Consider the following 25,980-nt stretch of genomic DNA (forward strand, 5'->3'; position numbering starts at 1 on the left):
GTACACAGAGGTTGATACACTGTGGTACAATCGAACATAATGGACTTCTCTACTAGCAGTAATGCAAGGATCCAGAGCAAGGCTGAAGGACTTATGAGAAAGAAAAGTAACTACATTCAGAGGATGAACTGTGGGAAGAGAAAACACAAAAGAAAAACAATGGCTTGAACACATAGTCTGATGAGTATATTATTGGGAATGTAGACACTAAAAGATAACTCTAGTCCAACTATCAATAATATGGAATTAGGTCTTGATCAATGATAATGTAAAACAGTAGAATTGTGTGTCAGCTAAGGAAGGTGGGGGTTTTGGGAAAGAGGAAAAGAACATGAAATATGTAACTAGGGAAAATATTCAAAATTAAAATTAAAAAACAATAGTTTAGTCAGCTGTCTTTAGTTGTTGTCCAAGAGAACAGGCACAATTTCAGGTGTTTGAGGTACCAGGAAAAGGGAAATCTCAGGTATCCAGGGATTCGAGTCCTGAGGCCAGGTATGAGATTTGTCCAGGTCAGTGTCCAGAGATGAACTCCCCCTCCTCCAGTTTTTCCCCCAGAAGCCTCTGCTGTTCCTTCCAACTGTCACTCCTGTCCTTCAAGTCTCTGTTACATTCCAAAAGCCCCTTCTGTGCAAGTTTCTCTTACACAGGTGCTGTGTGGAGAGCTTTACAAATGTCATTATCTCAACAACCTTGGGAGGTAGGTGCTTGGGAGGTATGGGTGCTGGAATCAGAGTGAAACCTTTGATTTCCCAGGTCCTGATGTTTTAATGCCAGTTATCCCTATCCATTCCCCACCCCCACCCCCATAGTGATGAACCTCATGTAACCCTGGAAGTTGGAAATACTTATTATGATTGCCTCTTGGATATTGGAGCCTCCAGAATGTTATTGATGAGTACATCCAATTCTGCTTGTAATTCCACTGGCTCACTAAATGTAGTTGGGGTTTCAAGCCACCCCTAATAGTCCCAAAGCTTTCCCCTTGAATGGTATCAGTGGGATCCCTATAAGTAGAACATTCTTTCCTTCTAATGCCTAGCTCCCCAATAAATTTGCTAGGGAGAGATCTTTTATGCAAGCTGAGAGCCACAATAACTTGCTCTCCAGATGGCTCTATGTCATTAGAATTGCCCGAGGAATCCTTAACTTTGCTTCCTGTACTTTTTTCAGACAGTCAGGGGATGAAGGACCCTCCCACTTTTGAAATCCCAGCTGATATACCCAAGTTTCTCTAGGCCACATCATCTTCTGATGTTGACCTACATAAATCAGCTTTTCCTGTTCAAATTAAAACAAAAGGTGGTCCACCTCCTTCCTTTCCTCAGTATCCTCTATCAAAAGAGGCAATTGAGGGAATTACCCCAGTGATAGATTCATTAATTGATCAAGGAATAATAATTCCATGTACATGTGAATATAATACACTCCTACCTATAAAAAAGCCAAAATTACGACACAAATGGAAAAACTGTCTATAGATTTCTCCAGGATTTAAGGGCTGTAAATAATCATGTAACAAAGAGATATCCTGTGGCTCCAAACACAGCCACAATTATCTCCTCTATTCCCAGCATGGCCAAATATTTTACTGTGGCAGACTTCTGATCAGCTTTCTTCTCAATCCCCATTCATGAGAATTCCAGGAATATATTTGCCTTCACCTGGAAAGGTTCCCAATGGATCTGGTGTCGGTTGCCACAGGGGTACGTGAACAGTCTGATGTTGTTCTCACAGATTTTAACAGAAGATTTAGCAAATATTAAGTTTAAGGAGAGCTGTTAGATACACTTTGTAAATGATTTGCTCTTAGCCTCACCAAATGCCAGGAGGATAGCAAACATCTTCTTTTAGAGATGCAAGAGAGGTCATAGGTAAAAGTTAAGAGGTATCTCCACAAAGTTAAATATTTAGGGTTTATTTTAACTGCTGGTGCCTGCTCTATTTCCCCTAAGTGAATTGAAGATAATCAGAAATTGAGCACTCTCTACTAAGAAAGAGTTGAGGGCAATTCTTGGTGCAACAGCGTTTTGTAGCCAGTGGATCGCTTGCTATGGGGAAATCACTAAGCCCCTTAAAGCATATAAAATTTCCTGAATTTTAGAGGCAGAATACATGTCAACTCTTTCTAACTTAAAATAGGCTATACTGTTTGTCCCTACTCTAAACACCCCAGATTACAACAAGCCATTTACTTCATATGTACATGAATAGAGAGGGGTAGCTTCAGGTGTTCTGACTCAAACTTTGGGACCTGCTCAGTGCCCAGTTGCTTATTATTTGGCCCAGCTGGACCCAGTATTTTCAGGAGCACCACTGTGTCTTAGAGGCATAGCTCCCATAGCATTGCTGGTAACTAAATCTGCTGATTTAGCCTTGGGATGCCCTTTAACCATAATGTGTCCACATGAAGTCAAAGCATTGTTGCCAAGACACAGAAAACAGGCATTTTCTGGTCAGAGACTTGCAAGGTATGAGGTGACCTTTTTCGGTAATGAAAACATTACCTTAAAATGCTGTACATTTCTAAATCCTGAAACCTTGCTTCCAGATTTACCAGTTTCAGGAAAACCTTTGCACAGTTGTGAATCTTTAGTGGCCATGACAGGAAAAAACTTGAGACAATCTCCTGGGCACTCCTTTAGTCAATCCAGACTTAGTCTTATTCACTGATGGTTCTTCTTTAATGAGGAATGTCATATACTACACTGAAGCTGCCATAGTCACAGAATTTGCCACTCTGTGATCAGCTTCACTGCCCTCAAAAATAAGTGCTCAAAGTGCAGAACTTATAACTCTAAAACATGCCTGTATATTTGCCAAAGATAAGAAGGCAACTATTTGGACTCTAGATATGCATTTGGAATATGTCATGCAGTGGGTATGCTATGGCTTCAAAGGAGATTATTAACATCAGCTGGAAAATGTACAGCAAATGCAGAAATTATTGAGGTTCTTTCTGCCCTTCAGCTCCTTGAAGTCCTACCTGTAGTTCATTACTTTGCCTATACAGGTGGCACTGACCCTGTCTCTAAGGGGAATGACCAGGCAGATACTGCTACAAAACTAGCAGCCTTAGAAGGGCCTGAGTTAATTTTAACATTGACAACTAGTGATAACTTAAATTTGTCCCTTTCTTATAATGAAAAGGAAGTGGAAAAATGGAAGCATAAATTTAAAGCAAAATTGATAAATGAAGTATGGGTATCAGCTAAAGGAAAATCCCTATTCCCTAGAAGTTTTTATCACCAAATTTGACAATCCATTTATAAAAATGGTCACGTTGGTACCCAGGGCATTGTGGACTCTGTTAGAAGAGTATGGATAGCCCCTGGCATAACTACCATAGCCTCTAAAGTGTATACAGCCTGCCCTACCTGCCAAGCATTCAATTAGCACTCCTTTCATGGCAAAATTTCTGTTTCGCATCCTCTGGTTTACACACCTTTTGAACACCTGCAAACTGATTTCATCACTATGCCAAAGGCTGGCCAGTATAAATTTTGTCTGTTCATAGTAGATCAGCTGACCAACTAGCCTGAAGCATTTCCTACTTCTCAGGCAACAGTGGCTTGCCAAGGTACTTTTAAAAGAGATTATTCCTTGCTTTGGCCTGCCAGCACATATTGATTCAGACAGAGGAACTTACTTTATCGATTCGGTTTTGTCTTAGTTTTATTCTTGTTTTGGGGATAACTCCCAAATATCATCCTCAGAGCTCAGGAAAAGTTGAGAGAATGAATAGAGATCTTAAAACTTTGATTGGCAAATTGTGTATGGAGATTCATTTTAAATGGCTTGAAATTTTCCCTCTGGCCCTATTTTATCTTAGAAACAGGTCCAGGGGAGATTTACACAACTCACCAGTTGAGATGTTTTTTGGACATCCCACTATCCAGGCTAAACCTTTTTCTCCTGCATACACATCAATACTAGGGGAAGATATTTCTATTGCCTCATATATACAGGATTTATACATCAAATTGTGAGAACTCCATGAATCTGGAGATCTGCTGTACAAGCAGGACTTATAGACTTCTTGCTCCATGACTTGCTCCCAGGTGACAAGGTATACATAAAGAATTTCCAGCACACTGGAGCAATTCAGCCTGCCAGGGAAGGTCCATTTAAACACCTGTTAACCGCTCCAACAGCTATCAAAATTAGAGAAAAGGACTCTTGGATCCATTGCTCACATGTGAAGAGAGTACCTTCTATAGATAGAGTGACTGTATCCTATCATGCTTATTGTATTTGCTGATTGTTTTAAGATTTAATTTTGTTTTTAAGTTTGCATATTAATTTAATCTATAATGTTGTTATGCTATGTCACTTTCTGTGTTTTGGCTAATATATATATATTCTGTTGTACTGCCTTTATTTGTATCATCCTATATTTGCACTGGAGAAAATAGTGTTATAAAAGTCCATAAAAGAGCTGGACAAAACCTATATTAGTAACCTTTGGAGAAGTTGATGTGCTTTTGTGATTTGGGGGTTTTGGTATTTCTTTGAATGTGCATTAGCTGCTCTACTACTGTTTTTAAAATCTGTTACTTGGTAAAAATGACATACACTCACACTGTGGATCATGACCAAGTTAAAAAGAAAATGGATCTCATTTTTGAGTGAGAAACTTTTATATTTTGCCTTAACTTAGGTAACACAGTGTGTCACTGATTGTGAACTATATATTTTTGATTTTTATAAAATGTTATCATATCATTGTTTTTCCTTGTATGTGCAATAGAGTATTTGAGTTTTCTTTTTTTCTCTCATTTTTTGTACCTGAAACACATGTTACCAGTATTAATGGGTTTTTTACTTTGCCCTAGGGTAAGTTTACAATGTTCATTAGCCCTAATGTCAATACATACCCAAAAGCTTTAGACTATGAAAACCTGCCATTGATTGTTAAATATTATGGGACTTTCATTAATTGTGTCTGATTCCAGGAGAAGAGATCACAAAAGAGCCACTGCACAGTGCCAAGGAGCACAAGGTCAAGGAGACCAAGCAATCCTGATGGGATTGACAAGGATCTGCATCAAGACAGGGGACTTGAACTTATTTTGGGGTTCAAGGAAGTGGTTGTTTGCAAAGTCAGACACAGGATTCCCTTGTGCCATATCCAGACTTCTACTAAGTACCTCAGTTTCGCTGCCATTTTGGCTCCCCTACCCCTGAGACCAATGGTAAAATCAGACGAAGGAATGTTATTTCCCTTTCTGCTTCAAAATCTAGTCTCTTTTCTGTCTTTCATACTGTGGCAATTTTCTGTAGTCCTGGCTGCTGACTAAGTAAGTGCATAATTGCTACTATGGGCTTGTGGGACATAAATCATTTTAATCAGGCCCTGATTCAATAACCTGTTATAGGTTTATTCTTCCTTATTTTAGAATTTTTACACATGAAACTTTGATATTTTAGGTTTCATCCAGAAGTTACTTTTTCTCTTTTATTTGTTTTTTTTTTATGTTTTTGATTTTTCTTTTGACAATTGATTCTTATACCTCATAATTCAGTGATGTATCCCAGGGTGATCTGTATGTTGGTCAATATCCTCCTCAGGGGGGACTGTATTATTGTCACAGAATTCTAGATTTATAAAAACTATTTTTGTTTGAGAGTAATTTTAGGATAAGAAACTTGTTACCTCCCCAAATCAAGAAATTAAACTGTTTGGAGAAGGTGCCATGGAGATGCCTGCAGAAACCACACCAAAAAGATACACCAAAAGATCCAGAATGAACTTTGGGATGTATTGAAACTGAACTGTGGGGGGTTGAAGACATTTATTTTGAATGTATACTCTTATGACAAAAGGGACTACCCCCTAATTGGTTTTTTATCAATGTGCCTAACAGTCATTGGTTTTATTTTCTTTTTCTTTTATTTCTCTCTTATCCCCCAAATTATTGTAATTTCCCCTTAGAAAGCACAATATTGTATGTATCTGTAGTTAACAATATTTAGAGATATAAACTGGTTATTGTAAAGATTCATTGGGGAAACTAGGCATGTAAATCTGGGAAATTTCTATATGCTCGTTTTCCAGTGGAATCACAGAGGGGGGATTGTGTAATTAGAATCTGCTTTCCAGGACTCTAAACCCCACATCCAACTTTCATTCTCACTTAAGTCCTTATGTTTTGTAGATAAAGTTTTGTATGACCCTGCCTCTCACTCTTTTTTCCCAAGAACATGGTCGGGAAAGTTTTCTTTACTCAGGCTTTTACTTTTGTCTTTTTATTTCTTCTACTTCAAGTGATTATTAATAAATCTTATAAAATATAATACAGTTATTGAATATTAATTTAAATTTTACACCAGGCATCTCCAAAATATGCCATGTTTCCTCCTTCCCATACCATATCTTTTTCAATTTCCTTCTGTGTTGTCTTCCTTCATTAGAATGTAAGCTTCTTGGGGGCAAAGGTTGTTTTGCTTGCTTGTGTTTATGTCCCTTATATTTATCACAATGCCTAACATGTAAGTGCTTAATAAATGCTTCTCTCTCTTCTACCTACAATTAATAATTGAATCTAAGGGAACCGACCAAGCTCACCCAGGGAGATAGCATAGAGAAAGAAGAGAAGAAAATCCTCAATCAAGTCCTGGTACTTAACCAGTTATGAGAAGAAAGTACATGGTTGACAATGGACGTGACAGAAGACACTGAGAAGTGGTATCGAAGAACCAGGATATAGAAGTTTCATGAAAACTCAAGAAGAAACTAACCCAGTAAAGCAGTTGGCAAATGTTGAATGGTCAAGAAGATAAGAGGTTATCAGAAAGTCACTGGACTTAGCAGCTAGATGACCTTCTACGGGGGAGGCCATTGTGAGTTAATGACAGAAGGAAACAAAAAGAAGTTTAAAAGAGAAAACTAAGGTGAATTTTGTTATTATCTTGTTAAATCTAAAATATACTTTTCAAAAGGAAACTAAACATAGGAACAAAAAAAGTTTACAGTTTTGTAGACAACCCTTTTTTGTTCTTAGTTTACACGGAAAGGTTTGTTGATGATAAGTTGATAACAAAAAGAAAAAAAAATAAGTACTGTGAAAGGGATCATTAATAACTTTGAAAAAAATAATCTTAGGTGAGTGGTTGGGCTGGAAGCCAGATTTCAAGTTTGTTAAAAAGTGAGTGGGATAATAAATGTTAAAAAAAAATATAAAAAAAAAAAATTTGCCTGGGGCAGCTAGGTAACTCAGTGGATTGAGAGTCAGGCCTAGAGACCAGAGGTCCTAGGTTCAAATCAGGCCTCAGACACTTCCCAGCTGTGTGACCCTGGGCAAGTCACTTGACCCCCCCATTGCCCTCCCTTACCACTCTTCCACCTAGGAGCCAATACACAGAAGTTAAGGGTTAAAACAAAACAAAACAAAACAAAAACAAAAAAACAAAAACAAAAACAAAATAAAATAAAATAAAAAGTTTGCCCATCAAAAAAAAAAAAAGTGAGTGGGAGGTGAGGAAGAAGAAACATGATTGGAGATACAAGATAGTGGGGGAATGTGAAGTGGAAGTGAAAAATTTTTGAGCATATGGGAGATCTGGTCATGTATTTCTGATAACAAGAAAGGGGCCTCTGGATAATGAGAAATTGAGGTGGGGAGAAGATGCATGAGTATTGAAATGGCAAGATTCTGGAGGATGTGGGAGGAAATGTATTCAAAGAATCAAGAATAGAAATGACCTGGGCAAGGAAAAAAGATGATTTGTGCATCAGAGATTGGACCAAAGGCAAGAATGGGGAAGAATACTGAGAGCTTTTGAGGTATAAGATAAAGGACAAGAAGGAATCTGCGTCAAAAATGGCTTCCATGTTCTTAATCAAATATAAACTGAAGACTGATGATAGAGGGAAAGCAGAGGAACTGGTATAGTTGGTTTGAGACTAGAAAAGAAGATTTAGAATATAAAATGTGGGGAATACAATAAGAAAACAATCAAAGAAGAATAAAATGACTTATTTCACAATAAGGGTCCAATGGAGATCAGATAGAACTGTCCCAGGCAGTAGAGTTTTATGTCTTCCTCCAGCAGGAATGAAGAAGGCAGATGAATGCTGTAATTCAATGTTAGGTTCTGAAAGGCATGAGCAATGAGAGGTCAACAGGAAAAATGGATTTAAATTATAAGGGACAGCACAAAGATAAAATAGTGAACCACAGGGTCAGTATGTCTCTGCCTCATTTTCTTCAACTGTAAAACAGGGATAACAGCATTTACCTCATAGGGCCATTGTGAGGATCAAATGAGATCATATTTATGATGTGTTTAGCACAGTGCCTGGAATATAGCAGGCACTCTATAAATGGGGATTTGCATTCCTTCCCCTTCTCCTCACTCTGCTTTTGGTTTCTTCCTCTGGGAAAACTGATGAAATGAATACTGCCATAGTTTCTACAAAGAGGATGGTAATCCATTGTTCTAATGCTCATTCTTGTGACTTCCTAGTGTATAACACTCTTTCTAGGCCAACATTGAATGTTATCTCTTTTTAGAAAATAAACCTCCAGAAAGCAAGGACTGTTGTATTTTCATGTTCAGAATATGGCACAATGCCTGGCACACAGCAAACACTTATTAAATGTTTCTTCATTCATTCACTGATTCACCCATTCATCCAAATACCCAATGTATAAGATTGAGCTATTAGCCAACAATGTGCCAATTCTAGAGTAAGAGCAGAAGGCTGGGGATTAAATCTTGGCTCTGCTACTTAAAGCTATGAGATCTCAAGCCAAGTTACTGATTTTTTTCTGAACTTCAATTTCCTCATCTATAAAAAAAAGAATAATCACATGTGCATTACTTACCTCATGAAGTCACTATAAGGAAAGCACTTTGTAAACCATCAAAGAATAATATTATTCTTGTTCTGGTCTTGTGGTACAGAGAATGTTGGGCACTATCCAATGCAACAGGAAAAGGAGGTAGGAAGCAGAGAAGCAATTTCTATTTGTCTCCACTTTTATGTAGTCTTATAGGAATTCAAGAAAATGATGACAAGGTGCCCTCTAATCCTTTATTTTTCCCATAGGGCTTCATACACTGAGGCACAGCAGCATAGTGGAGAGAGAGCCAACATAACAGTAAGGAAAGCCAGGGTCCAAGTCTGTCCTCTTATGCATACAAGCTGTGGAGATCTGGGCGAGACACTTAACCTTTCAGTATCCTCAGAAACTCTCACAGACTTTAAGATGCAGAAGAGCTGCCTATCTACACTGGTAGAGAGCTTCCCACTAGGTGTTCACTCCATTGAATTCTTCGGTATAACATCTGACAAGTGGTCATTCAGCCTCTGCTTGAAGACTTCTAATAAAGGGGATGCCTATCACCTCCCAAAAAAAGAACAAGATATTTTTGGATTGTTAAGAAAGTCTTCTTGACATCAAATCTCAATTTGTCTCTTTGCAGCTTCTTCTCATTTATCAGTGCTCTTCATTCCATCTTCAGGGACCAAACAGAACAAATCTAATCTATCTCTGACACAACTGATCAACAAGCATTTACTAATTAGCTACTAGGTATTAAGCATTACATAATTACTAGAGTTACAAAGAATCAAATAATCAATCCCTACTTAAAAAATAAATATTTACCTTCCATCTTAAAATACTGTATATTGGTTCCAAAGCACAAGAGTAATATCAGCTAGGCAATGGTAGTTGAAAGGTAGTTAAGTGACTTGCCCAGGATCATAGTTAGGAAGTTTAAGGCCTGATTTGAACCCAGGACCTTCCATCTCGAGGTCTACCTCTCAAACCACTAAGTCACCTAGCTGACCCATCAATCCCTACTTTTAAGGAGCTTATGTTCTAGCAGGAGAGACAATGTGTACACATCTAAGAACAAAAATATAAAAATAAAGTAAACAATAAATTTGTGTTGACTTAACTAGATAGTTAAGTATGAGGACATGAGGATAAAGTAATAGTCAAGCAGAATGAGAAAAGAAGAGGATCCATCTCAAAGGAAGGGAAGAATTCAATGAAACAGTAATGAAGGACTTCTTTCTAGTTGTAAGGGATACTCAACTCAAGGGCAAAGAGAGAAGAAATGAAATTGTCTGAGTTAAAAACAGAAAAAAGGCCAGTCTGGCTGATCAGAGTAGAGCAAATGGAGAAGTTTGTAATAAGGTTGGATACAAATGTTAGAGCCAAGTCATAAGGGGCTTTGAAAGGCACACAGAGGCTATTTCCCTAGCAGTAGAGTTTATGGAGTCAGGGAGTGACGGTCAGATCTACACTTTGTCAACTAGGCAGAGGATTGGAGTGAGGGGGGCAGACAACAGAGGTAGGAAGCTTAATTATAAGGTCAATGCAAGAGTCTAGCTCAGGGGTGTCAAAATCAGAAAGAAATGGGGGTCACTGAACTAGACATAAGAATCCCTGTAGGCCACATATTGCCTTAGAAAACCACATACATATGTACATTTTTTATTAATACAGCAACACACTGAAATCAAAACAGAACTACATTTTCATCTGTTTTTGGACCTCATTAGGGAGTGTTGGGAGCTATTTGTGGGCTATGTGTTTAAAACTTCTGGTCTAAGGAGGAGATAATGAGAGTCCTAACTAAGGTGGTGGCTAGAGAGAAGAAGCTGAATGTGAGAGATGTTGTGTAGGTAAAAAAGACATGATCTGGCAACTGATAGGATGTGTGGAAGGAGGGAGGATATGAAGCTGAGAATAATGTCAAGGTAATGAGATCAAGAGCCTGAAAGAATGATAGTTTCTTTAACAAAAATAGATTAGTTTGGAAGAGAGGTAGAGGTTTGGGAGAAAAGACACTGAATTCTATTTTAGACATGTCAAGACTGAGATGTCTTTAGGATATCCAGTTTAAAAGGCCCATCAAGCAGTTGCTGATAATGGACTGAAAAGCTAAGAAGTGAGAATGGGTTTGGATATATAGGATCTGTGAGTAATCAAGTGAAATCAACTAATATTTATTAAGTGTCCACTATGTACTAGGCAATGCGCTAAGTGGCAGGAAAACAAAGACAAAAGAGGAAATAATCCCTCCCCACAATGATCTTTTCAAGAATTTAATGAAAGAAGAGGGCCTAGAAGAGACTTTTGAAGAACACCTACAGTGAGGGATGGTATAATATGGATGATGTGCCAGCAACAGAGACTAGGAAGGACTGGAAACCCATCAGACAGGAAACCCATCAACTACTTTGAAAACAATTATCATGTCTACTAAATTTTCTCTTCTTTGGCTAATACCTCCTTGATCGCTCAGACAATCCTTATGTGGCAAAGATTAAAAGTGATTCACTATTCTGGCTGCCTTACTCTGGATACAAAATGTTGCACTGCTTTTAAAAAAAATAAAACACTTTTCTTGCTCTATTTAGGAGTAAAATGAAAAAAATAAAATAAAATGAAATTTTCAGCAAGATATTTTAATAATTGGTTGCCCTACTTCAATTATTTTCAACAAGGAATGTGGGAATTCTGATGCTAATAATCACATAGTAAGAATATTCAGTGATGATAAAAGTAAGTATTGTCACTTTCACTATTTTTTAAAAACCTGAGTCTCAGGGTTCCTAAGGTAGTAGGGTAAATAAAGAGATATATCCATGGGAATTAATATTATGATCTTAAAAAACAGAGAAAATGAAGAAGTAAAGATATCTTCAAGTTTTTCTAAATAATACTATAAAAAAAGAGCCAAGTAAAATTCTAAAGGAAGAATAAAGTTTTCTGTTAAGAACAGAGAATATTAATATAAAATAATTGATTATTTAAAGAGAAAAAACTTTCAATAAAATAAAAGCAGAAAAGTTTTATGCTTATGAAAAATGGCCTCAATTTCTTTATTTCCTTCCTTAAAGAAAGTGACAGGAGGTCCATTAACATAGGTAAATCAGGTAACACTAATATCTTAGTGAAGAACTGAATCTAAAAATCTTGAACCACCTGCCTGACTAAACCATCTATTATGTTCAATAACCACATTTTTCAATTATAACTTCACAACTAATATAAGGGCAGATATATTTCCAACATAGAACTATTGTCAAGGAAAAGGGGTAGAAAATCACATTAAACACAGAACTACAGAAGGAAGAATTGGGTAAAAAAGATTTGTAGTTAGCACATATGAACAAACTCAACAGCAGGCCTTGATGGCAACCAAAGTTCCCTTTATCCTTTTTCAAATGTGAGCTAAAATCTCACTGATTGAGTGCATAACTAGAGAGTGACAGTATTCTTAAGGGAGACTGGCCCATTATTATTCTGGCTAAGATAAAAACCAAGTTCTTCAATTCTAAAGCATTATTCAATTTCCATTCTTTCTTCAGTTGTTATTAAAGGCAGAAAGTCGACTCCTGCTTAGTAAAATACTGATGCAATTCATTAACCTCCTCTTTCAATCAGTGGGGCTTAAACTTTATATATTGAGAAATATATTTATAGACAAGTAAGAATGAGTGGCATACATATGGAAAAAGAAAAAGCTAGTCTGGGAAGGAAATATTTAACTAAAAGGAACTCAAAGCTGCCAAGTTTTAAAAGAAGTGGCAGTAAATCTTTTGGTTTCTATGGTAGTAGATAAATGACTCATGTTTTATGTTTCACCCTAAAAGGCATTTTATATATATTCATGTGTGTATGTATATAGATCTTTATATATATATATATATATATACACACATCCATACCTCCACATCTGCCAGTTCTGAAGTCCTCTCTTTAACCAATACAAGGTGATGCCATTTACATTTTTATTTCTTAAGGCTAAGAGGTAAAATATTATCAGTAGATGATTTCCCCAAACATCAATCTTCATTTCTATTTTCTGTAGTAAAGCATTATACTTTCGTTAGTACACAAAAAGGGAAGTTATTAGTCATATATGGGAGGAGAAACTATGTTGTGCAAGAAACATCTGGAGCAGGAACACTGTGGCTTTTAATATTTCAGAGAGCAGTCAGTATCTCATGGACTACTTTTTTCACGGCGATTTTTTATTTCTTCATGCAATCTCTCTGAACTAACACCAAATTACATTGGCTATCAAGAATCAGAGTTCTCTGGATGAAGCTCCAAAACAATAAATTATTTGTAGGTTTTAAATTATATTAAGATTAGAGCACACATTAATAATTATCATTCATGAAATAGACAATATCATCAATCATTGCAGGGGTTCCAAAAATATTTTTTGAACAAGTCCATATACAAGACAAAATGTTAAGAGTTGAAGAAATTTATTTCTGCATTAAAACTTTTTCAGTACTCTATTCAGCTAGAATTATATAAAAAGGATTTTAGCACTTGGCTTACTTCCTTTTTCACTACAACAACTATTTTTGATACTAGAAACTTAATGAAATAAAGGCCTGAGACTGTAGCATTTGCATTTCAAATAAGAAAGACTACAAATATAGATAATAACAGAAAGAGAAGTATGAAAAGTATAACCTGACAGAAAAGGAATGTCTTAGAAAAATGACTGCTATAGTTCCCAAAAGAATTTGCCTACTGAAAGGTGGCAAACATAGGCCAAACACAAACACACACATACATACCTCATGAGGAATTTCTCAATTCTTAACCCACTTGAATTCTTGTACCCTAAATGCGACTGCCAAGACATTTTTTTTCAAAACCATATCTTCCATTTTAGAATCAATACTGGGTACTGGTTCCAAGGCAGAAGAGAGGGTAAGGACTAGGCAATGGAAGTTAAGTGGTTTGCTCAGCATCATACAGCCAGGAAATGTAAAATTTAAACCCAGGACCTTCCATCTCTAAGCCTGACACTCAATCCACTGAGTCACCCAAGTACTCCCTTGCAAGAACATTTTAAAAGAAAAGAACATGGTGAAGAAAGAAGTGGTCAGTTTAATTTTCATTTTTAAAGCTGTAAACTCTCCCTAGTAGGTAGTATCGATAGATCTGTTAATGTTATCAGTGTTTACTCAATAAAGTTAGTCAATCCAGCTATTCAAATTAGGATTGTATTAGACTAAGATGAGCTTTGGCAAACAATCTCTTTAGGTCAACCTCCAGGTTTGAAGTACTAAATCAAAGGAAGTCTTAAGGATTATAGATACTCTGGGTTGGTCTCAGTTCTACCAATGGGTTCAGAACATAGTAGGTGTTATAACAAACAGCTCAGGATCAAACCCACTAGAAAGTTACCTGAATTTCTGTGATTTAAGAAGGAAGAAGGGAGGGCAAAGAGAGAAAGGACAGAAGTACTTAATTAAGTACCTTCTTTGTATCAGATACAGTACACTTTACAAATACTATTCTCATCTGATCCTCACAACAATACTAGGAGGTAGATGACATTATCCTTATTTTACCACTGAGGAACCTGAGGCAGGCAAAGGTTAAGTAACTTGCCCATGATTACACAGAGGCTACATATGACTCAGGTGGGCCTGGCTACATGTCCAGCACTCTATTTACTGTACTGCATGTTAATTAAAAAGAACAAGCTTGGCCCCAAAGAAGAGACATTAGAAGATAACTCTTGTCTGCTATTCTGTAGGGGTGGTGGGTGCATATCAAGTAGAACATTGTTTTCTTGACTGATATTATGGAATTTTAAATTTTTCTTCCTCTTTTTCTTTTCCCATTTATAATTCTTTGATATAAGGAAGGCTCTCTGGGTAGAGATAAGGAAAAACCTAGCAATACAAAAAATATATTTAAAAATATGTGTATTCATACATATATATGTATATATGTATACATATACACACATATCAGTATTGGATATTCAGTGAGTTAAATGATAACTTTATTTCCAACACTGAATTCTTTCCAGGTTGGTGGGAAGGAATAGGGCTTAGAGAAGAAGAAACAAAAGTAGGCCAGAGAAAACTGTCACAATATGGGAAGAGGAAAGGGGAATGGAAAGAGGTTCCATTGTTATTCATAAAGGAAACCAGGCTGATGGCTCAGGCTTTGGTGCTCAAAGGCCTCTTCAGAGAATCTAAAATTTCTCTGGTAGGTATGCTATTTGCATCTTCCATCCCCTCATAAAATACCCTGGACTAACTAGGCATCCCCTAAATTTTCCTTACATTTTTCCCTAAGAAATACATGATTAGTTAGGCTAGCAGAATTTGTTCTTCAAAGATGCTCAGGGATTTGAAATTTGTCATGGATCCAGTATAAAATACAATTTTGTGCTTCTAATTAATTAGGAATCCCATTCAGCATACAAATAATGTAAAATAAGAAATGAATCTTGTTTTTTTTTATTAGAGCTATTGTCATAGGACATGTTCTTACTACTATCTTACAAAAAAAACCAAACAAACAACCCAACATTCTGGCATCTTGAGGAAATTCAGTGAGTAATCCTGATTCCCCCAATATTGCTCACTCTTCCCTTTCTTCCTCTTGTCTGGTCATGGACACAGATAAGACTTCTATAATCTTCCAACCCATCTGACTTTCCTACTACCCTCATGTTTTTCCTCTGTGTGATTATGTCCCACTCTGAGAAAAACAACTCTATATACTTAGTGAAACTTCCTCATTTTTCTTTCCCACACTCTTTCTCTGCTGCTAATTCCAATACTTTTGTGGTCTTACTAACAGTTCAAAAAGAAACAACTAAAAACCACTAACAATTTTCATTGGAATTATCTGGGAAAATGTGGTAAAATATGGGATCTTTTGCCAAATCTTTCAAGTAATGAACTCACTTCTTAGGTTACAGACCCATGTTGCTCGAGTTTGTGTTGTGTAGCAAGACTACTTATAGCAATAAAAAAGGAATACATGATAAAATGAGAGGATTTATAACATACTTTGCAAACCTTGAAGTACTATAAAAAATGAATCATTCTTATTATGACACTACCATGCAACTTCTTCATTGTTATTCCTTAGAAATTAAAGATTTTCATTCATTACTCAGAGTTTTAAATTTTAATTGTCTGGAAAATTGATTGTATATATTCAAGTCTACTTGGTGTTCAGGTTAAAATCCAGTGTTTCTAGACTTGTAATAGTTTATAATAACATCTAAATTTGTAATCTCTTGAATTAGATTTGAATTGAAAGTTCATAGGGAAAATTATTTATTATATAGGATGGTTCTCTTGTGAGCGATATATGGGGAAAACTTCAGTGATATAAAAATAAGATATAAATAAACTTTGTCTTTTAAAAGTTGGTAGGTAAAAAGTATGAAAACAAATTGGAAAATTTTATGTAAAGGTGGAAATAATTTCAGATATTCTGCTTTTTCAAGAATAGTTTTACAGGCAAGAAAATCATTAAAAGAAAATTAAACACTTACCAGTCCACTTGTGGCTACAACCCAAATGTGGGTACCAGAAGTTAAAAGCTATAAAAGAAAAAAGTACTAATATTAAAAGAAATGCAACTGTATATTATAAACCTACTTTTTAAAGGTCCAATTTTAATGTAATGACAACCAGAAAGCAATAAACAAGCTAATGAATTATTGTCTTAATTATGGATTTGAAATCATTTCTTAGGCTTCAGAAAGACCTTGTTCTTTGATTCTAGCAGAAGAAAGTGTTTGGGCCTATGTCTCTTCTCAAAAGTACAAGATATAGGGGGCAGCTGGGTGGCTCAGTGGATTGAGAGTGAGGCCTAGAGACAGGAGGTCCTAGGTTCAAATCTAGCCTCAGACACTTCCTAGTTCTGTGACCTTGGGCAAGTCACTTACTCCCCACAATACCTAGACTTTACCACTCTTCTGTCTTAGAACCAATACATAGAATTGATTCTAAGATGGAAGGTAAGGGTTTTTAAAAAAATAAAGTATAAGATGTATAAAATTCTAACTTATTAATGAAAACAAATGCAAACTTTTATTTATGCATTGGTACTAGTGGTTTTAATTTAAGCAAAACACACAAAAAAAAATTAGCTAAGACAGCTAGGTGGCTCAGTGGATTGGGAGCTAGGCATGGAGATAGAAAAATCCTGGGTTCAAATCTGGCCTCAGGTACTTCCCAGCTGCGTGAACATGGGCAAGTCACTTAACCCAAATTGTCTAGCCTTTACCACTCTTTTTCCTTGGAACCAATACTTAGTATTGATTCCAAGAGGAAAGGTCAGAATTTAAATAAAAAAATAAAGTGGTTCATTGGGTAGAAAGCCAGGCCTAGAAATGGGAGAACCTGTGATCAACAAAATTTGGCCTCAGACACTTCTTAGCTGTGTGACCCTGCACAAGTCATTTAACCCTAATTGCCTAGGATTTACCACTCTTCTCCCTTGAAACCAATACTCAGTATTGATTCTAAGACAGAAGGTTAAGGATTTAAAAATAATCCCAAAAAGTAATTATCTTTGTCTATCAAAGTATAAATTAGTGAAATAGCTAATTGTTGTCTATTGCCATGACTAAGTAATATTTGGTCTTAAGTCATAACATACCTATTATATAATATAGCTATTCATATAATTTTTTCCCTTTTCTACTTGTATTTTCATTCTAAAATGGGCAAGGTGAGATAATTCATAGAGGTCCTTGAGTTACTGCTCTAATGATGGTACTTCATTATTTTTCAAGATTTTTATCCTTATTTTCTGAGGAACAATGGCAAAATAAACTGGAATCGGGATCTCACAATTCCTCCATTTCTTTTATACCTCATGTTTCCAAAAAGTTCTATCTATTAAAAAAAAAACTGCAGTGAGAATTCCTGGCATGGGAAAGAAAAAAGGAGAGAATCTGTGACTTAAAAGTTGGTATTTACAAAACTAGTGGAAATGCGCATGGGTAGGGGGGGTGCAGGGGGGGGGGTTGAAGGGGAAAGGAGGAGCATGAATCATGTAACCATGTTAAAAATGAATATTAATAAATGTTAAAAAAAATAAAATAAAATAAAAAATAAAATAAAATAAAAAAAGTTGGTATTTGCATTTAGGTTTTCCTCTTCACTTCAAGTTGCCTGGTAGGATCTTAACCACCTTTGATTTCAGAAAAAAAAGATCCAGGAAATGCTTGAGAGCAGTTTCACCCACTACTAACATTACCCTAGATCACACAAATCTCAGAGGCCTTGGAAATCATCTAGTCTAGAGGCATATGGAAAATAAAACAATTTAAAGTATTAGAAGATAAAGAGAGAGATATCAAAGTAGAGTAAGAAAGTGGTTATTTTAAAAATATATATCTTAACTGTTCTTTCATTTTTATATTACCTAAATTTCTCCCAGGATCCCTCCCCTCTTCCCTAGAGGAATGACTATTAACTAGATTTTTCTCTTCTCTACCTGCCAGCTAGGAGCAAGTACCTGGTAAAAAGTTTAATATAATTCCTTCTTGGGTCTGCCAAGGAAAGGACAAAACTGTTCAGTTTTTATAAGTCTTCTCTTAGCAAAGTTTTTGTTTCAAAGGAAAAGAGAGTAATATGTATATTTGAAACTTATACAGGAAAAACATTTTTATAGGTTTTCTTCTCAAATATATTAAGAAAAGAACATATTAACATAAAGGATAGAAGCATAAAAGGTGGATTTGATAATTCTATCAGAAGCATTTACTAACTACCTAGGACAGTGATGGTGGACCTTTTAGAGAACAAGTGCCCAAACTACATCCTCACGCCACATGTGAGCCCTGCCTTACCCGAGACAGGGGAGGGAAGAAGCACTCCTATTTGGCTCCTGGGCAGATCATTTGAGAAATATCCTCAGCTGAGGGGGAAAAGGGGAGGGGAACAGCCCCCTTTGGCACACATGCCATAGGTTTGCCAGCACAGCCTTAAGATATACAAGGCACCATTTTACATAGTTTTGATTGGCTATACTGACCTATTCATTCCTTTAAATTTTCACATTTTAAATGTTTAAATTTTAAAGTGTTTACACTCAGAATGTTCATCTAATCAGACTGAAAGCTCCTTGCTGCCAGTGCCATATTTTATACTTCTTTTGTATTTTCTTATGTATCTACAATAAGCTTTCCCACATAATTAATACTTTGTGTTTGTTAATTTTATTTTAGATATTCTAGATCCTACACATGTGGTCCTATAACCCTTCTTTTGATTTCTTATGAAGCTTATGGTTTTTATATATAAAAGTTAGTCTTGAAAGCAAATAGATATTTTTCAATGCATATTTGTATACAACTTTATTTCTATAATATTTTTATCCAATTTAAAAAATGTATAAAAATACTTTATGATTTTCTGAGGTAACATGAATGTGGGTGAATTTCAGCCACATAACTTCAGTTTTGTTGTTTTTTTAAACCCTTACCTTTCATGTTAGAATCAATACTATGTATTGGATCCAAGTGAGAAGAGCACAGGGGGGTGATTTTCCCAGGGTCACATAGTTAGGAAGTGTCAGAATCCAGATTTGAACTCAGGACCTCCAATCTCTAGACCTGGCTTCCTGATTTCACTATTATTCTCTATTACAATCTGCTTTTGTTGCTTCTTGACTTTTGGTCATTCTCCTGTTTGTTAATAAATACTTCAATATTAAAAAGGAAAGACTAAAGTAGTGTGGTTTAATGCAATAAACAGTGGACTGGAACTTCACCATTAACTATCTACTTGAATGTAAGCAGGCTATTTCTCTTTGGGCCCAAGCAAAATGAGGGCTATCCTATGTAAGGATGAATGCTAAAGTCTCTTACATATCATCAAATCAAATCTCCTTATTCTATAGCTAGCTATGTAAACTGAGGTTCACCCAGAGATGTTAAGCTACTTCCCCACAGGAATACAATGGATGGTGGCAGAAGTCGGGGAGGTCATCCAACTTGGGTTTGACTAAGTCTTGTCTTCTTTCCAGCATTATGATTTTATGCCTAAATATAATGTATATTGCCTTTTATTTCATCAGTACATTTCCTCTTCCTCTGATTTCCTAAAGCTCTTCTCATTGCTCTTTTGACATTTATCAAACTGCCTTATATTTTAACTATGGTTTTTATAGAATAGAATATATGTAAAGATGCAGTATGATCAGGGGATAAAAGTGCTGTATTAATCAGAGTTTGGATAGGAATACCTTTTCCAACTTTTTATACACACACACACACACACACATACAAACACATATATATAAATAAAGTATCTTTCTGGGCCTCAGTTTCCTCATGGGTTAAATGAGGGAACCATGACCTTTAAGGTTTCTTTGAGCTCTAATTGGATGATCCCAGGATAATCTTTGCTTCCCAACTAAACTATGAACTCCTTGAGGGAGGTCCCATGCCTTAAACTCCCTTTTCTTCTATATTATAATCAGTCTAGTATCCTCATATAAAAGTTATTCGATAAATATATTTTTATTGACTATGTGATCCATAACGCATTTGGTGAAATCACAGGGGATGTAAAGGGAGAATGAACTTTCCTTAATGCTTGTGGAAATACGTGCAGGATTTGTGATTTTTGTCAACATAGGGAATCCCTTCCATGACTGCTTCCTTTGCAAAGGTTTTTTTTTTTTTTTTTTAAACCCTTACCTTCCATCTTGGAGTCAATACTGTGTATTGGCTCCAAGGCAGAAGAGTGGTAAGGGCAGGCAATGGGGGTCTAGTGACTTGCCCAGGGTCACACAGCTGGGAAGTGTCTGAGGCCAGATTTGAACCTAGGACCTCCCGTCTCTAGGCCTGGTTCTCAATCCACTGAGCTACCCAGCTGCCCCCCTTTGCAAAGGTTTTAATGAGCCAGACACACAGAAACTAAATCCCTTGGTAAGTGTCATGTAGATAGTCATGTCAAAGGCAAAATTTAAACCCAGATCTTTATGACTTTAAGAACAAGAATCTATCCACTATGTCACACTACCTTCTATAATACTTAATGTTAAAATGTTGAAGTACACAATTCCTTAGGAATATAACTAAAATAACTCTTTAATCAATTATGGTTATTTTTCCAGAATGAATAAGAGAGAATCTTCGCAAGAAAAGATCTGAAGTCCAGAAACCAAAGACAGTAAATGTGTATATTATATGATACACACATATGTGTGCATATACATAAACATATATACATATAATCCATAAAACACATAAGATGCAAAAATATTATTAAATTAGTGAATATGTTTATTTCCCATTAGATTTCTAAAATTTTAAATTGATTTAGCATGGGAAAGCAGAGATTTTATTAGCTATACAAGAATGTTAGGAAAGCTAAAAAGGAGTTAATCCATAGAGGTGAAGAGTTGCCGAGTAAGTTGTGAGAAATGGCAAGAGAAGGTCTGTGAAGATGACAGATAAAGCCTAACAGTGACTCTGGAAGAGGATTAACTAGGAAGATAGGCCCTTTTAAGAGACATTAGTCACAAATCTGGGGTAAAGGGGGAAAGAAAATTATAAACATTAAACTTCAAGTTGAAAAGTCAAAGCAGTATCAAAAAGCAGCACACAAAAAAAATAATTTTAGATGATCAAAGAGGACTAAGAAAAAAGAGAAGGGATAAGAACAGAAAACTGGAACCATTCTGAAATTAAGCTATTTTAGACTAAAAGGGGTGATGCCAATACAACCTTTTAAATGGAGTAGCTCATAAACTCCTCAAAGGGAAAGGTCAAGTCACAACCAATATATTTTCCCTAACTGATAATGAAGTCAGTGTATAAGGAAGACCCTTTTATTAATTAAATAATTAAGTCATATGGGGGGGGGGATGATTAATTACCTGCATTTCCTTCGTTGACTTGTACACAGTAGGCATTCAACGTTCATAAATAAAGTTTAAAATTTAGATGAGTTTTCTAAAGTATTCTTCAAGACATCATTTAAATTTAAAGATAATACACAAGAAAAGTGAATGGACATAAGAGATATGTTGGTGAATATAGAAGTTATGCAGTTTGCAAAGCATTCTGAGAAATAAAAGTTCAAGTTGGTAAAAAAACATCTGGACTGATCAAAAGTAACTAATTTTGCTACTAAAAGTAATGCAATGATCCAGGACAATTCTGAGGGACTTATGAGAAAGAATGCTATCCACATCCAGAGAAAGAACTGTGAGAGAAGAAATCCAGAAGAAAACATATGATTTATCACTTGTTCAAATGGGTACATGATTTGAGGTTTTGGTTTTAAAGGACTGCTCTTTAAAAAAAAATGAATATGGAAATGGATTCAAGTGATAAAATACATTATTGCTTGCCAACTCCAGGAGAAGGGAGGGATGAGTGGAGGGAGAAAACATGAAACATGGAACCATGGGAAAAAAAATTTTTAATCTGTGTTCCTCATAGAAAACTTTCTTCTGGACATCAAATTTGATAGTATTTGACATATTGGTACGCTATAAAGTAAAAATATTTTCCTTAAGTATCAGTGTATCAGTTACAGTGAAAATTGTTCTCAGATTACCACCAACTATTAAAGATTTCTAGTATCTGTTAGACTTTGATGTACCTTTTCAATAACTTTTCCTCTAAAGAGCTAATGTGGCTAATGAGGCCAAAGTTATGGGGAAAGGGAAAGATAAATATGAAATAAGATCTGGTTAAAACAAAAAGAACATAAAATACATACTGTACCTGTAGCCCCAATATATAAATCAATGTCTTGTTTGTGATGGAAAACTGGCCCAGAATTTGTGTCACTTGAACTCTTGGAATGGAGCAGTAAAATGGTACAAACAGAGCAAATACAGGCCCGAGACTATGAAAACAAACAAAAATGTGATTACCATGTTGAAGAAAAGGAGAGAACTGACATTACTTTTTGCCAGATCATTAACATCTCAATTTCTAAAAAACATTATAAGCATGATATTTTTCTACAAATTTATTTTAAAAGTTAATTTCCTAAACTTAAAAATTATTTTTTTCTATTTTAAATATCATCTTTTATAATGTATATAAATTTTCATATATGTACAAGTCCCCCAAGTAACTATATTTTGATTAAAAAGTAATGAATAGCTTCAAAAATAGCATTTCAGAAAAGGATAATGAATAGTCACTGAGTATGATGATAATTGTTTTCATTAAGAAAAGGGAAAATAAGTATTTCAAATTTTCTTTTGTGTTAGTTAACATCCACAATAATTTAATCTCAAAGAGATCAGTGCTTCTAAGTGGGACAAACCCTATGGCCTGCTTAAAGTATGCTAAAGTAATGTGACTGCAGCACTATGAACTCACTTCACCACTGCTCTTTTGAAGTATTTTCTACTTGTCCCACAGTTTCTCACATTAATTCAAATAAAATGTTGCACAAGCAAAGTCAAAAACTCCCTCCCCATCTTTTGCATCCTAACCTCATGAATTTTATGCACTGATGTACAAATGAAAGAAATGCACTTTGTAAAAATTGTGTGTTCCTAGGCAACGACCTGAATATGTTAAAATGCAGAGGCACAGAGAAAAACACACCACCCAAGATCCTATTTGAATAAAAGAACTAGGTTACTCAACTCAATGGACCAGGTGCACAACTCATTGCTAAAGAAATGAGTAGACACCTCAAAAAAAAAAAATGTGCCTAAAATTACTAGGAAAAAACCTGCAATGACACAAACGAATTTGAGTTCAGAAGGGCATCTAGATAATTACCAAGCTATCTACTTCAACTGACAGCACATAACTTTTTCCTCTGACAAAGATGATTTAAAATGCAATATAGACAATATGATTGTGATGTTACACATAGCCAGCTAATTTCACCCTCCTAAACCATGTCTAACACCTTTCTCTGACTACATAGCATTCTCTGTTAAAATCATATTTGAGTATCTAGAAGTACTACAGAGAAATGAAATTTCCTCATCCACATGGAATGAATCCTCACTAAGAGAAATCACAAAAGCATACATAGTGACTGCCTTTGAGAAGTTCAAAATCTAATGTAAGATGTCTATCAAATACAATTGAGTATATAGAAGATCATAAAAAATAAACCATCAATTGAAGCTTCACAGACACAAAAAACATTGTTCTTAATGGTTAGCAAAATCATGGGAGCACCTAAGAGGCTTACTTAGGAAGAAAGTCGTCATAGAGGAGATGAGTCAGACACTTTTTAAGAGGAGATAGGTGGTGGCTCGGCCTAAAAGAAGGGTAAGGTCATTTTAGGGACGCAGTCTGTCTTATTTTTTACCTTCATATCCCCTAGAGACTGGTATAGCACCTTGTACATAGCAGGCACTTAATATATGTTAGTTGAATTTTACTGAATTCAGGAAAAATGCCTTAAGAATTAGAAATAAGAAGTGAGTTGTTTATGAGAAATAGGAAATAGGTGTAGGTGGTTTGAGAGGGGAAGAATCCATGGAAGAAAAGACTGGAAGAAGAAAAGAGAAACAGTGTGAAAGGAAGCAATAAATGTCTGTGAATTTTAATTTGACATAAAAGTTAACTGGAGTCACTTTAAGCTTCTAAGAGGTGAAAGAAATGATCGAAATTATGCTTAGGAAAGACTCAAAATATTGTTTAGAAAGTTCTGGATAATGTAGACCCAGAACATCTCATTTCTCTCTTAGCTGCACTACTTAGGACTTCTCTGACTTTCCCACCAAACCCCAGGAAGTTCATTACTGGGAAAATCTCATCACCCTGCAAGATCAGGATTGATATTCTATCTCATCACCTTTATCTGCCCTAGGACTATGAATTCAAGGTCCCCATTTAAAGGAGGGAGCTAAGCCCTGAACATCTCCTCATTTCTTGCCTGGCTATATTAAGTTTTCTTTTAACTTACTATATGTAAAAGAATAGCTTAGTTGGAAGTTTTTTGTTTGTTTGCTTGTTTTTTTAGGAAGAAGCACATTTGACAAACTAAAAATGCATGGTTTTAAATGTCTAAAAATACTGTGAACAATGACATTAAAGTTCTATTTTTATAAACCAATTCCACCTAAAATTTCCCACCACAGAATCTATCCTCTGAGGAACTTACTTTAAGATGGTTCTTTTCTGACGTACAATGGCAAATTAGTCACCAAATTGTGACTTAACAGTTAAGTGAGATTAATTTTTGAGGTTGTATTTCAGATATAAACATAAACATACTGATAGAAACCTTAAAGACCAAAATCATGTCATATACCTCATTATAAGAAGTTTAAGATGATTAATGACTGCAAAATTTTAAATGACTAAATTCCAGATACCACATATGAATATATAGACCACAGAGTACTTAACTGTAGACCAAAGTACTTAACAACAACAAAAAAAATTTAAAAATTTGAGAGCAGTTGTTTTCCCATAGAGAAAATTTTATAAAATGCCACATTTTCCAATATTTCCTTATCTTATTTAGCAAAAAAAATGTATATATGTATATACATATACATATATATACAATACTATATAATATAAACAATCATTCTCTTTGGTCTTATCCCTCTGTTTACTATCACTTAATAACCTTTCTTTCTCAGAGGTTGATTCAATCCATATTCATCATTCAATCAAGATTCTGGTAACTTCCCTGCAGACCACCAATATACTGCTTCCTTCTTTATGGAGCCTGGCTCATTGCCCAAAATCATAGTCAGGCAGCTTTATCCATAATTGAGCCAGGACAGAGACGGCTATGTGTTCTTAACCACAGATTCTTCACTTGACTACCTGTCTTGGGACACTGTTATTCTGAAGTTGGGTGCAGCAGATTCATTACAGATATAGCCCTGTGAAGTTCTTTTGTGTTTCACTACCACAACTTGTGTGTTACACTTAGGGATCTTCCACACTCATTCAGCTTCAGCCCTCATAACGCCAGACACTTATAACATGCTGCTTCCTTCCTTATGGAGCCTGGCTCATTGCCTTTCTCTCCTCTCCAACTCTTGCCCTTAGACTTCAACATACATATTGATACCTCCTCAAATACCCTAAACTCTCAATCCCCTAACCTGCTTATTCCCTTGATGGCCTACTCTAAACTTTATCCCACCACAGCTACACATAGATCTTACCTCTGATCTTGCCATCATCCAGAAGTGTTCTACATGCATGCTTATCAACTCTGAAATCCTTATTATTCCACCTCACCATCTGCCT

At 35.7% G+C, this 25,980-nt stretch overlaps 1 protein-coding gene across 1 annotated transcript in view; it reads right to left on the bottom strand.

Moving 5' to 3' along the window:
* The window catches only part of UBAC2 (UBA domain containing 2), a 284,290-nt gene that overhangs the window by 125,288 nt on the left and 133,022 nt on the right, over positions 1–25,980 (bottom strand). The window contains exons 5-6 of the mRNA XM_044670551.1: positions 22,510–22,633; positions 16,306–16,353 (exon numbers count right to left, since the gene is read on the bottom strand). Coding sequence (XP_044526486.1) covers positions 16,306–16,353; positions 22,510–22,633 — 172 coding nt within the window. The remainder of the gene's footprint in view (positions 1–16,305; positions 16,354–22,509; positions 22,634–25,980) is intronic.

This window comes from Gracilinanus agilis, chromosome 3 (assembly GCF_016433145.1).
Source record: "Gracilinanus agilis isolate LMUSP501 chromosome 3, AgileGrace, whole genome shotgun sequence".
NCBI lineage: Eukaryota > Metazoa > Chordata > Mammalia > Didelphimorphia > Didelphidae > Gracilinanus > Gracilinanus agilis.